This window comes from Mytilus galloprovincialis, chromosome 2 (assembly GCF_965363235.1).
Source record: "Mytilus galloprovincialis chromosome 2, xbMytGall1.hap1.1, whole genome shotgun sequence".
NCBI lineage: Eukaryota > Metazoa > Mollusca > Bivalvia > Mytilida > Mytilidae > Mytilus > Mytilus galloprovincialis.
In genome coordinates, this window is record NC_134839.1 from 58,292,265 (window position 1) to 58,305,912 (window position 13,648).

The window sequence follows — 13,648 nt, forward strand, 5'->3', positions numbered from 1 at the left end:
ATTCATTTTTTCCACATAATAAATGTAATTCATTTTTCACATAACTTTCAAATCATATTCAATTATAGATTCACGATTCTCACAAAGTAATAACTGCTGACATTGTTTTTTTCGTTTTTTAATCATGAGAAAAAAACCTAGTCTTTCAAAAACAAAAACAAAACAGCCTTAATGCACTATATAGCTTACAATGCTAAGAAAAACTACAATGACAAAAATAGAGAAACCAGGGCCTCTGGATTCTTTTTTTTTAATGCATCTAAGATTTATTTTTAAAAGCAACTGTATGAACTGAAATAAACCAATAAATTGATACTTTTAATTACTTCCATTAAATAACAGAACAATACACTGACTATGCATATGAACCAATATATTAACGTAACAACAAGGTCTAACAATGTGTGGTTTATACCAAACCATACAAAATCACCATGAAAAACGGAATATAAAAATCACTGCTATTTATATATAAAATCGTTAACGCCACTGTGGTTGTTGTGGATAGGGAGGATTTTGGTACTGTGGCTGTTGTTGCCCTGGATATGGCTGCTGTTGTCCTGGATATGGTTGTTGTCCAGGATACTGCATCGGTTGTTGCCCTGAATACGGCTGTTGTCCTGGATAAGATGGTTGCTGTTGTCCAGGATAAGGTGGTTGCTGTTGTCCTGGGTAAGGTTGCATGTATGGGTTATATGCATTAAACCCTGACGGCATGGCCGGCATAGACATACTCGTTGGATATGGTGACTGTTGTCCCCATGCACCAGGTTGTCCTACAAAGAAAGATAGGAAATAAAATTGTGATAAGTCTTGATCATGTGGTATAATGAAACATAAGGAATAAACATATTTCAGGTCGGCAAAATCCAGACTTAGGAAATATCATTTGATTAGAATAAACTATGTAATTTTATAATTGGTATATATACATGTTGTCTAGTTCTAGTTAAATTTTATTCTGGGTTTGCATTCAGATAAGATTTTTTTGTTAATTTTCATCAGCAATGACAATCTTAACCTACTTTTAAATACCTAACCTATCGGTACAAACTTGGCTTATGCATTCATTACAAAGATTGTATTTGTATCTGTAAGTTATCAAATGTCAACAGGTGAAGATGTCAGTTTGAACCCTGTATATCACCACACAATAATATTGTTGCAATGTTCCAGAAATTAATGTGATAAATGTGACATTAAAGAATTAAAAATCAAGCGATAATTTAGACTAATAATATTTACTTTAAAATATTTAAATAACATAATATTGTAAGAATGTTGAAATTTCACAACTACATGCTGTTTTTTTGTGTACAAAGTTCTCATTCATAATTTTAATCTCTGGTGATTGCTGAAGGGAAAGGTAAGGGTAACAATTTACAGATGATGATGAAGCCACTGATAACAATAAAAGGTAGTGCTAAATATAAGCATGTGGTGCATTAGATATTGTACTCACTTCTATTGTCTTCTTTTTGTTTTCCTGTATTTTGCAGTGTATATTTAGTAAATTTATGTACTTTTTTTGATTTCTAAAACTGTGTATCAGTTTTTTTTGTTGTAAGTATGCTTTAATAGTTTATTAGAGGTTTTTTTCAATAATGCTAGTATGCTTTCAAGATTTTTGTGTTATCAATATATTAATATTGAAATTTTTGTATAATATATCATACAGTATTTACATGATCATTTAATTTTGCATTTTCATACCTTTGGCTAAGAGTATACCTAATGAGAAATAATCTAGGAAAAGGTTTACAATTTGATCACATAGGATTTGTTCCACTTTGTTTGAAATCTTTTTGGTAAAACATGTAGCATTTAAATAAGGTAAAATGAGAATTTTTTTTTTTTTATACCAGATATAATAACTGCTTCAAACATATTTCACTTAATTGTGAATTAAATTATTTTTTTAACACAATAAAAGTCAGGTACTTAGCTTACCTGAAACTCTGAAGGAGATCCAATTTGGAGTTAGAATGAACATCAGTTATTCTGTTGCAATAGATGCTTTTTACAGTACTCTTTAAAATTTCATCCATTTGAAGAAAATGTTGAAATAGTTCTAAAATCTATGTTTTTTCATGAACTAAACACTGCAAGTTAGCTAGTTTTAAAGCTTACATAAGAAAATGCCTGTACCAAGTCAGGAATATGACAGTAGTCTGTTGTTATCCATTCTCTTGATGTGTTTGGGCTTTTGATTTTGCCATTTGAGTAGGGACTTTTTTGTTTTGAATTTTTGAGTTCAGTATTTTTGTGATTCTACTTTTTACTTACCATAGCTCTGTTGTGGTGGTTGCTGTTCGTGTAGGGGAGGAGGAGCATTGGCTACAAAATAAACAAAATATGTAAAATCTTAATATATTGATCAAAATGTGAAATAATAAACTTTTCTTATAGCATTACTCTTCAATGGTAACAGCTACCACTTTGACTTTTTTCTAAGATAATCAAAAACTAAGTCTTCTTTTTGGTCTTTTGTGGATAGTTGTCTCATTGGCAATCATACCACATCTTCTTTTTTATAAGTCTTCTACAAATTAACTATTTGTAGAAGGTCCTATAACAACAACATAATTTATTGAGATCGACATGTTTAGGTTGCTCGGCCACTGTCTCCAGAATAAAAAACAATACATAAAATCATGCTTATGTACAAAATCAGGTTAAGAAAATTAAAACATCACAATAAACTATTTATTATGAAAGTAAATGATTTTAACAATTCTGGCATAACTCAATATAATTACTGAAATCAATAATGACCGTTATTTTAAAAAAAAATACATGTATATCAAAGTAGAGGATTAATTGCATTGAATTTATTCAATATGTTAGTGTTAATGTGCATCCCTATTCTACTTAGTGTTAGTACTATTCTTATATACAACAATAACACTGTTTCTATATATGTGTTTCTATCTGTTTATTTTCTATATATGTGTTACTCATTTGTTATTTTGAGTCTTTTCTTGTTTCTTAGCACATTTCTTACTTTTGTTTTATTTTTATGATCTGGGTGTGTGCTTTTAAAGATTTAAACAGTAATTCCTTAAAGTTCAGATGGATTTATTGTAGGCCATCCTGAACCGAAGGCTACAAGTTTCCTAGTGTTGTGAAAAATTCTGACCCAAGATGTGTTATTTATGCTTTTCCTATTTTATTACCAAGCATACAATTTGCTTTACTCATAAGGTTCATATTTCTTCATTGATGATATCAGTTAATGTAACTTATCATCAGATTTTTACTTATTTTAAGCAACAAAATGGATGCTAAAAGTGAAGCAGAACTTTCAAGAGCACACAGGTTTAATCCCAGTTTTTTGTAGGTTTTTGTTGCTCAGTCATTTAACTTTCAGTGTAATGTCTTGTCGATTCATGTTGTTGGGGCTTTCTTCTTTTGGTATTCTTTTTTACAGTAAATTTTGTTCAGACTTTTTTTGTAAAAAATATTTTAAAATATCCCTACAACCATTTTTGTAGACAATTTTGCATAATGGTAATAGACACATACTGAAAAAAAGACCCATGACCCACATTCAATAATTAAACTTCCCTTCCTTCCTTCCCACATACAATAAAATGGAATAGCCCTCAGAGCAAATTGTATGTCTGTTTACTGTTTATTGTATTCTTTGCTATAGTAATTATATGTACTGTTATAGTGAAATTCATGTTTTTTTAAATAACCTTTTAAGTGCAAATGTTCCACCAATCACTAATTCAAATGCATAATCTTCCCATATTCTACCTGTATGTGACTCCTTATTATTTTTTTTGGCGTTTCTACCATATTAGTTTAAAAATTCAAGTTTGTCTTCTCATAGCAAATCTTACGTGTATGTATGATAAGACAAAAAATGATTTGTTTCAGAGGATGATAAAGGCTTAAACTATGATATTAAATTTGCCAGGATGTTAACACAAACCAGGTGCTCAGAAGGGCACAGCTTTATACGACCGCTGTGGTCAAATCCTGAACAGATGGGGCAAATTTGGTCACAATATTCAAGCTTGATACTGTCTGAATTTGGATTGTGATCAAATTTTTTACATAATATAGGTTTTTGTCACAATATAAATGTGGTCAAAGATCTAACAAATCTATTGCACAATACTGATTTCTTCTTTTAACTTTTGAAAACAAGCAGTGTAAGGGAGGTAATCAAGTAATCAAACATATATATATAACAGTATTCTTTAAATTTTAATTGCATTACCTCCTTTACACTGCTTTTAAATTGTCTAAATTGTCCTTTAACCAGAAAAAAAACCCTTGTTTTGCCCCTTATTGCTTATGATTTGAGCCATAACCCCAATAACCATCCCTTTGTAGTATGAAAACTTGTATAATTTTATGGAGATGTATACACTTAAACACAAGTTATTGACTGAAAATTACAAAAATGCTTATTTGGACCCCTTTTTTTGACCCCTCACTTATTGAAACCCCCCTCCCACCTTTGAGCAAGAACCCCAAAATTCAATTCCAGCCTTTCCTTTGTAGAAAGAAACCTTGTAGCATAATTTCAGAGATCCATTCACTTAAACCATAGTTATTGCCTGTAATCAAGAAAAATGCTTCTTTTTGGCCCCTTATTCCTAAATGTTCAGGGATATTATCCCCAAACTAAATTAAAGCCTTCCCTTTGTTATATGGAACATTACAGTTATACATAAGTTATTGTCCCGAAACTACATAAATGCTTGTTTTTGGCCCTTAATTCCTAGACTGTTTGCCCCATAACCCTTAAAATAAATCTCAACCTTCTACTTTATGGTATGAACATTGTGGTACAATATCTCAACCTTCTACTTTATGGTATGAACATTGTGGTACAATATCAGAGCAATTGAAATACTTAGACACAACTTATTGTCCTGAAACTAGATAAATACTTGTTTTGGGCCCCTAATTTCTAAACCGTTGGGACCATAACCCCCAAAATCAATCCCAACCTTCCTTTTGTGGTTACAAACATTGTTAAAATTTTATTGATTTCTATTTACTTATACTAAGAGATATTAGTCTCAGCTGAAAACAAGTTTAGCAGGTTAATGCAGAAAGTGTTTGTTTTTTTTCTATCAAACAAAGATATGGTAAACATTATAAATGATTTCTTTTATTAATATACACTAGTAAATAAGCCTCTACATCAACTTTTCTTCATTTGGAAGTTTACGCTAACTTTAACATGAATGTCTTGTGGAATGAAATTGAAAAAGTGTTTATTGAAATCAATATAAAAAAGAAGATGTGGTATGATTAACTATCCACAAAAGACCAAAATGACACAGACATTAACAACTGTAGGTCACAGTACGGCCTTCAACAAAGCCCATACCGCATAGTCAGCTATAAAAGGCCCTGATAAGACAATGTAAAACAATTCAAAAGAGAAAACTAACGGCCTTATTTATGTAATAAAAATAATAGCATGTCTAGCTTTAATTATTCATCTGAACATTTTTTTTTAAATCAAAAAGTGGTTTTTTTTTGTGTTCTTTATATACCAAATACAATAATCAAACCATGATTTTAATTTCTTAAAAAACGTAATATGTATTCATTTAAAATTTAAGGCTGTGGATTTATTTTATTTGTGAGATCATATGACTGGACTGAGGAAAAGTTGTACATCTCTGGATACTTGAATTAATGGTTTTTCCCATTTCTGTAGACAAGGAAATGTGTTTTTATTTAACAATGAAATTTGTGAATAATCTATACCCAAGACCTCCAAGAAAAGTATTATCAATTAAAATCATAAATCAACTCTATCCTGCAGAAATAAAAATAAATTTTCTGGATTTTTTTCTTCATGTGATTGACAATTGTCTGTGTACATAACTGAACAGTTCATTCAAACTTGGAAAAGAAAACTAACCCTGTGGCTGATTTGGTGGGGCATAGCCGGGTGCTGGTCCTGGTGCAGAAGTATAAGATGGAGGAGGTGGCCTCGGTGGTGGAACTCTACTCTGTGTGGACTCTATACAACACCAATGCAAATAAAGAAGGTTACAAAGCTGTGTACACAAAACTACAGAAAATATAAGTGTACCACATTTCTGATAGTGCAAGAGTAAAACAGTGAAAAAACACATTACCATAGTTAAATGATTAAAATGATAAAACAATACATATCTAAGTTAAATGAAATGTACATCAGAAATTAATGTGTGCATAATATGATAATTGCAAATATAAAATGTTCATACAAAACAGCAATACTTTTAACTGAAGATACGAAAATAGTTATAATTAAGGAATCTAAATCAAGTTCTTAATGAAGCACACATCTTTTATGTAATATGCAAGCTCTCGTTTCCTAAAACATTTTGACTTTTGTACATAAGTATATGTTTTACAGGGTAATTCTTACGAAAGTTTCTATTTATCTTTTTAAAGTAATCAAAATGTGTACAACACTCAAATATACTGTTTAAAAAGATAAACCTAATTGTTCTTGTAAAAGTATGTGACCAAGCTGATTCAAAATTTACAGTTGTTGTTTATCCCCTAAACACAACAGTATACAGTATTTAAGAGTAGAAGCAAAGACTGATTAACTCAGAGACAGAATAGGGTGTCTACATAAGGTGATATGTCTGAAATGTTGCATTTCAATCTAGCGAGTTATACATCTGACTCTTGCTGTGGGTCATCATATATTTTGTGTTCTAGATTTGTGGAGATTAAACAAAATGCCTTAGTCTGCAACCTATTTTCTAATTTAACATTATTGTGAGAATTTATAAAGTATTTTTTTTTTTATTATAAGCAACACATTAATCTCTTATTTACAATATATATGAAATACATGAACTGTATAATAATAGCAAACAAAAACACACCAAACTGCATATAGTTCAACAGCTAACTATGTAACCAAAAAATAGCTAAATGAATAAAATAAGAGGCAGAAATTCCTTCTGTCTAAAAATATTGTACTCTGGGAAAATAATTTAAATCATATTTTGTTGTGATATGTATAATTAATTTGGAAAAGATACCCTGCAGCTTTATAATATCAAGTAATATTTTCCATAGTTAAGCCCCATGGTAGTGTCTGGTTATTATTCATTGTTATCTAAATGGTATTATAAATCAGCAAAAACAAATTCTTTGTTTTTTTTCACATTTAACACCTCGATGACCTTATTTGATTCTTACATGTTACCCTACTATCACTAAGTAAAACAAAATCACTGTATAGCAGAAACTTAGAGCTGGATAAGTAAAAAAGGTTCCCATTACTCTATGATTTTTACCTGGTGGGCTCTGATAACTTGGAGCCTTAGGAGCAGGTCCAGTTGGCTGACTTGCAATTTTCTTCTGTAAATCAGACATCAGTTCATCTTTCTCTGTTTTACGAGCGAAACAGAAATCTGAGATTTTGTTCTGTAATTTCACTAACAATGGTGTCAAGTCATTGTAAAACTGTAAAACAAGAAATATAAGATTACTTAAATATGAAATCTTTTATTAAACAAATAATAACAGTACAATGAAATTTAACAGATTTCCATGTCTATTTGGTTTTTATTATAAATACAATTAAAGGTATTTCAAAGCAGTAAAATTAGTGCTTTGTAACTTTAAATCCTAGATAATTTTATACTTAAATTGATTTCTATTTGTTTTTATCTATTTGGATTTTTATGGAATCAACAATCAAACTTGGCAAAATAAAATAATCGTTTCAATAGATCATGTTTTTTTCTGAATTACTTGTCCTCAAATGAATACATTTTTCCTTCCTAATTTTCAAGAACAATTGGCATATAATTTTAATATTTGTAAACAACTTTATAACAAATGACTTTCTGAACAATAATTTGTGTGCAGTTCTGAGGCATGTAACTTTTGTCTCAGGCTTACAACACTCAATAAGAATCAATTATAGTGACCAGCAGACTTTTTTTCTTGTTACCTCAATCATGTGTTGACAAGAAAATTCAATTATAAATTTCCAGTGAGAAATAGGCCAGTAGAAACAATGAATTTGAAAACTTGATTAACATACCTTTGTTCCCTCCTCTAAATTGCTCTTCAATTCCATATACATGTCAAATCCAGCAGCCAGATCTTTTAATACTTGTTCTCTTTGTGCTGCTCCCTGATTGGATGCCTTTGCTTGACAGAACTCTGTATTTGTGTTCTGAATAAAAAAATAAATATAAATTGCATATAAAGTATTTATCTTACCTCCTATACATTTCTAGGAATATGATTGGTTAAAAGCGTCCGCGTGGAGACCTTGTATATTCGATATTAGGTTAGTAGGGAGGCGGGGCTTATTTCAATACACGGTTAGTAGTGGAGTTACCAGTTTTGCACTGTTTGATTATTTAAAAGTATTGAAACTTCTGTTTAATAATGTTATATCAAGGTTGCTGATAATAAATAGTTTTTGTTTACATTAGTTTTGTAGTGCAGACTAACTAAAGAAGGTTCTAAAAATTAAACACTTTAATATGGAAATAAGAAGATGTGTTATGATAGCAAATGAGACAACTCTAGTCTAAATTCAACAAAGATAGTTGGTAAGAAAAAATTGTTACATAGTGTGCTAGTGACCAAATATGATATATACGGGGTCAGTAAATTCAATATGGGGTTCGAGCTTCGCTCTCACCCCATATGGAATTTACTGACCCTGTATATATCATATTAGGTCACTAACACACTATGTAACTAATAGTACTCTTCTTTCATACTTGGTACAGTCTATTATGTTTGTGTAAGTTTACAGCTACATGAGTAGGTACTGCCTTATTCATTTATTTGTATTTTCATTTTCTTGTTTAAGTGTGTTGTTTTTTTTATATGTTTTTTTATTTTTCAGTAACATTATAACTAGTTCATATCAGATGTTTTTGTAATTGTCATTCTTATCAATTTTGTTGTTTTAGGTGTTGGAATGTCTCAAGCAATACATAGGTTGATTTGACCTATAACATGTGTATAGATACTTACTAATATAAATCTAAAAATAACCAAACAAATAATAAATAACTCGTTTGATCAACCTACCTGTACTCTTCCCATTAACATTTCTTGTCTTTGTATACTATCATTCACTTGTTCTCTAAGTGGACCATACATTCTGTCAAGTTCTCCAACAGATAAAGATTCTTCATCAATTAAACCATCTGAAGCCATTGCACTGAAAAACTTGCTTGCTGAAAGAAAGAGGGCAAAGAAAATAAGATAGAAATAAAATTGAACTTTTTTCCAAATAAAAAAGATTCTTAAATTATATATAAAATTTTTACAAAAATATTTGAAATCCAAGCTATGAAATTTTTATAACATTGCATATCCCGTTAAATTGTGAAGAATAGATAGTGAAAATCTTTGCTTGAAACTATGTTTTTCTACCGGTAACCAATGATACACAGCATTGCTTGTGCAGGACCAAAAACTGTCAATAAAATCATCAGAACAATTTTAAGGATTCCAGAAAAAAAAAACCAGCATTTTATCATCGGATAAAATAATAAAATGAAAATTGCAAAAGAAATTTATCCTTCATTGGAAAGGGCTGTTATTAGGACAAATCTTTGCCCTACCATTATTTTTATCATAGTTTATTAACTGATATACTTACACATATCAAATGTAACATCTTTTATTTCTGTTTCTATAACCTCCCGTTCTGCCTTGATTGTCGCTACTTCTTCCATCATTTTTTTCAGTTGTTGTACAGCACTGTTGTTCTGTAGTCCACCAGATGATCCAGCACTTGGTATCCCTTTCTCTATTTCAGCCTACAATGTTAAATTTAATTTAAGTCTTAATATATATTTAGTTTACTTATATTTCGTATTAAACTATGATATTGGTGGAAACAGCCTGGATGGCAACAAAATGTGCAAAGTTTTCTGACATCAGTAAAAAAAAATAGACTCAAAAAATCCACAAATTTATTCTTTCAGTGTATGTTCACTTGTTCTTGTTAATATGTTTTTGATTGAGTGGAGCGATTTCAATTGATTTTTTATAGTGTGTCTTTGTATGTTGTGATGTTACAATATTGTTTCAGGTTTGGTGATGATTGGCTCCTATTTAAACATTTAAACCCGCTGAATTTATTTGCAACTGTCATAATTTAGAAACCTGAAGTTCAGTGGTTGTTGTTTGTTGATATGAATCATAAGTGTTTCTTCTTTTTAATATAGATTAGACTGTTGGTTTTCCTGTTTGAATGGTTTTACACTTGTCATTTTTGGGGCCCTTTATAGTTTGGTGTTGGATGTGAGACAACGCTTTGTGCTGAAGGCCATACTTTGACCTATAATGGTTAACTTTTTTCAAATAGTGACTTTGATGGAGAGTTGTCTTATTGGCACTCATACCACTTCTTGTATCTGTTCAAAACTAACTCCTTTATAACAGCATGTTCACAATTTACACTTTAGTAGTAGCATAAGATATAATCTGTGTTTTGGTCCTTTGAATTGATATAATGAATTTAAAGGATACTGGATGTACAAGAGACAACAATGTCATAAAATAATGGACAAATACAATTTGATATTTTATATTTTTTTTGTGAATTTTAAGTTATAAATCTTTTGTGTCTTTCTTTAGTAAAGATACCAGAGACAATCTGAGAACAAACATAAATGGCTGACACAGATATATTTTGTGAAAGTTTTTGACTTTAATATATATAGTATAATGCAAACATTGAAACTAAAATGGCAAATTTTAACATGTTATCTAGATAAGCATGCTTCAAAGTCAATGGACACTGGCTAAGGGGGCATGGTAAAAATATTCTCCAAGGAAATGAGCTGTGCTAATTATATGTAATGCTCATACAGCTGATTAAGGTATATCTTTGGCCAACCATTAGTACTTCTAGGATTGATCTATTGTTGGTGTTTTAATGCCACTTTTTAACGCCACATTTGGGCTATTTTTTATGGTGGTAAGTTTTTATGGGTGAAAGAAGCCAGAGTGATGGGAGAAAAACACTGACCTTCTATAGGAAAACTGTTAATTCTTGTCAATTAAGATTGGAAACGAGTGAACACACATGAGCAAGGTTTGAACTCATAACCTCTGTGTTGACTGGCTAGTGATTACAGTAATAGAACTACTTAGACCACTTGACCACTGAGGCCCCTTAGTACCTCCCTGTAACAGCATGTAAACTATTCAAAAAGTCCATGAACTTTGACTGTAGGGTGTGGAAAAATAAAAGTTGCCATGGAAATAAGATAATTCAATGTTATTTCAACCAAAAATTATTGACTTTCAATTAGTGATGACCTTTCCTTGTCAGTTTGGTTAACATATCAATGGCACTAATCAGTATATCCTTTATAATATACCTGCACTAGCTTTATACTATGGTAATTTGCTTCAATAATTTCCTAAAAACAACATATAAAACCATATAAAACCCTTGTTCATTTCCTAAAGCTGTCCAACAAAGATTTGTTAATATGTTAACAAACTTGCAATCAACTTACTGAAGGTTTTGACAACAAAGCAATTGCACTCTTATGGGAAGCATATTTCTCTTGTACAACTTTGTCCGCTCCAATGGCAGTATCTAATATATGTTTGTATTTCATACATTCATCTTTCATCGGTTTGGTTAGTTTGTCTGATGGAGTCCTGCTCCATCTTTCTTTAAACTGGTCTCTTAACTGTTTATCTGACAGTTCTTCATCATCTAGTTGTTTAATGCACTGAAATAACAAAATACTTCATCATCTAGGTGTTTAATGCACTGAAATAACAAAATACTTCATCATCTAGGTGTTTAATGCACTGAAATAACAAAATACTTCATCATCTAGGTGTTTAATGCACTGAAATAACAAAACACTTCATCATCTAGTTGTTTAATGCACTGAAATAACAAAATACTTCATCATCTAGATGTTTAATGCACTAAAATAACAAAATACTTCATCATCTAGGTGTTTAATGCACTGAAATTACAAAATACTTCATCATCTATTTACTTCATCATTTAGTTGTTAAATGCACTGAAATAACAAAATGTTAAATAATCTGACTAAAACAATTAATATCATTTGATAAAAGTGTTGTGAACTGACTGTTTCTGTTTTGGCCCATGTATAATTCCCAATCAGCTGTTTTGGTCCCTGTATAATTTTTTAATGCAGCTGTATTGGCCCAAAACACTTGGGCAAAAACAACTAATGTGAATTCATTAATATTTGTTAGATACTAAATTTTCGTGGATTTCATGTGTACAGGAGAAACATGAATACAAATGTTCAACATATTACAACTTTTCTAAAGGAATGTATGCAGACTTTTCCAAAACCAATGAATATGCAAATTTTCCTCAAACCACGAAAGTTAGTACCCCCGAAAAATAAATGAATCCACAGTAACCATGAAGCTTAATAAAGAAACAGCAACTTAATAATTCACCATAAGAATAAATCTGTGGAAAAGTTTCTTAAAATTATCTTCAAAAGCGCTACTCAAAACCTAGTCCATAGAATTTTACTATATAACCCTGGTTCCATGTCACACAAACTCCCAATTGGTCTTACTTACATCATCTAAAATTTCTCTATTTCTACACAGCAATTCTGGTAAATCATTAATTAACTTGTCTAGATGTTGCATTCCTCCTTGGTCTTGTACTTGTTTGGCCTTATCTAAGACTGACTGTGGAACTTTGTTACTGCCAGATACATCCTCTATTGCTGCTGGTAGATTTAATGAAGCTAACACACTGTCAAATATAAAATCATAACAATACACTACCTTGTTCAGCTTTCGGGGTAGATTTAATGAAGCTAACACACTGTCAAATATAAAATCATAACAATACACTACCTTGTTCAGCTTTCGGGGTAGATTTAATGAAGCTAACACACTGTCAAATATAAAATCATAACAATACACTACCTTGTTCAGCTTTCGGGGTAGATTTAATGAAGCTAACACACTGTCAAATATAAAATCATAACAATACACTCATGTTTTCAAATTTAGGGGTAGATTCAAAATCATAACAATAGGCTACTTCATTTTAATTTTAGGAATATTATAGGATATCATTTCTTACTTCTTTGGGGCACCTCATTTTTAGGGTTTTAAATATCTGTCTTTTTTCTATTCCTTTTTTTTTTTTTTAATAATAATCCATACATTGTTTTAAGAAACAAGTTTTCACATTTTCTTGCTATTATAGAATAAATTAGTACAACACCAATTTGCAAGTTTGGGCACATGGCATAAAATTCCTCACCTTCTAGCATGTTGACTGAAGTCTTTCTCTTATAAAATTTGCCCTTTTTTCATGTAATGCTTTCAAACAGAACACTTAGAAACTATGTGACCGAAAATTGGATTTGAAGACTGCAGTTATCTTTTAATGTTTCATACAGTTAAACCTGGTGGCATGCTGTTGCATGGGTCACCACTATTACAGGTAAGGTGGAGGGTTGGTAATTGACTAACATCTTAAACCCAACCAGCTTCTGTATGTGCCTGTCCCGTCAGGAGCCTGTAATATAGTAGTTGTCGTTTGCTACTATAAATCTTATTTATTTTTCGTTTGTTGTTTTGCAAATAATTTAGGCCATTGATTTTCTCATTGGAATAGTTATGGTTCTTTTATGTCAAGACC

The 13,648-nt window shown here is 30.7% G+C and overlaps 1 protein-coding gene across 4 annotated transcripts in view; it reads right to left on the minus strand.

Annotated features, from left to right (window-relative positions):
• Positions 1–209: 209 nt before the first annotated feature.
• Positions 210–13,648, minus strand: part of LOC143063959 (programmed cell death 6-interacting protein-like) — a 28,119-nt gene continuing 14,680 nt past the window's right edge. The window contains exons 10-19 of one of the 4 annotated variants that reach the window (XM_076236421.1): positions 12,568–12,748; positions 11,499–11,720; positions 9,626–9,785; positions 9,049–9,197; positions 8,039–8,173; positions 7,284–7,452; positions 5,900–6,001; positions 2,287–2,337; positions 1,463–1,486; positions 234–776 (exon numbers count right to left, since the gene is read on the minus strand). In XM_076236421.1, the coding sequence (XP_076092536.1) occupies positions 481–776; positions 1,463–1,486; positions 2,287–2,337; positions 5,900–6,001; positions 7,284–7,452; positions 8,039–8,173; positions 9,049–9,197; positions 9,626–9,785; positions 11,499–11,720; positions 12,568–12,748 (1,489 nt within the window). In that variant the 3' untranslated portion in view covers positions 234–480. Of the gene's footprint in view, positions 777–1,462; positions 1,487–2,286; positions 2,338–5,899; positions 6,002–7,283; positions 7,453–8,038; positions 8,174–9,048; positions 9,198–9,625; positions 9,786–11,498; positions 11,721–12,567; positions 12,749–13,648 lie in introns of all 4 variants that reach the window. The other 3 variants (XM_076236422.1, XM_076236423.1, XM_076236424.1) reach the window with 3 other exon arrangements.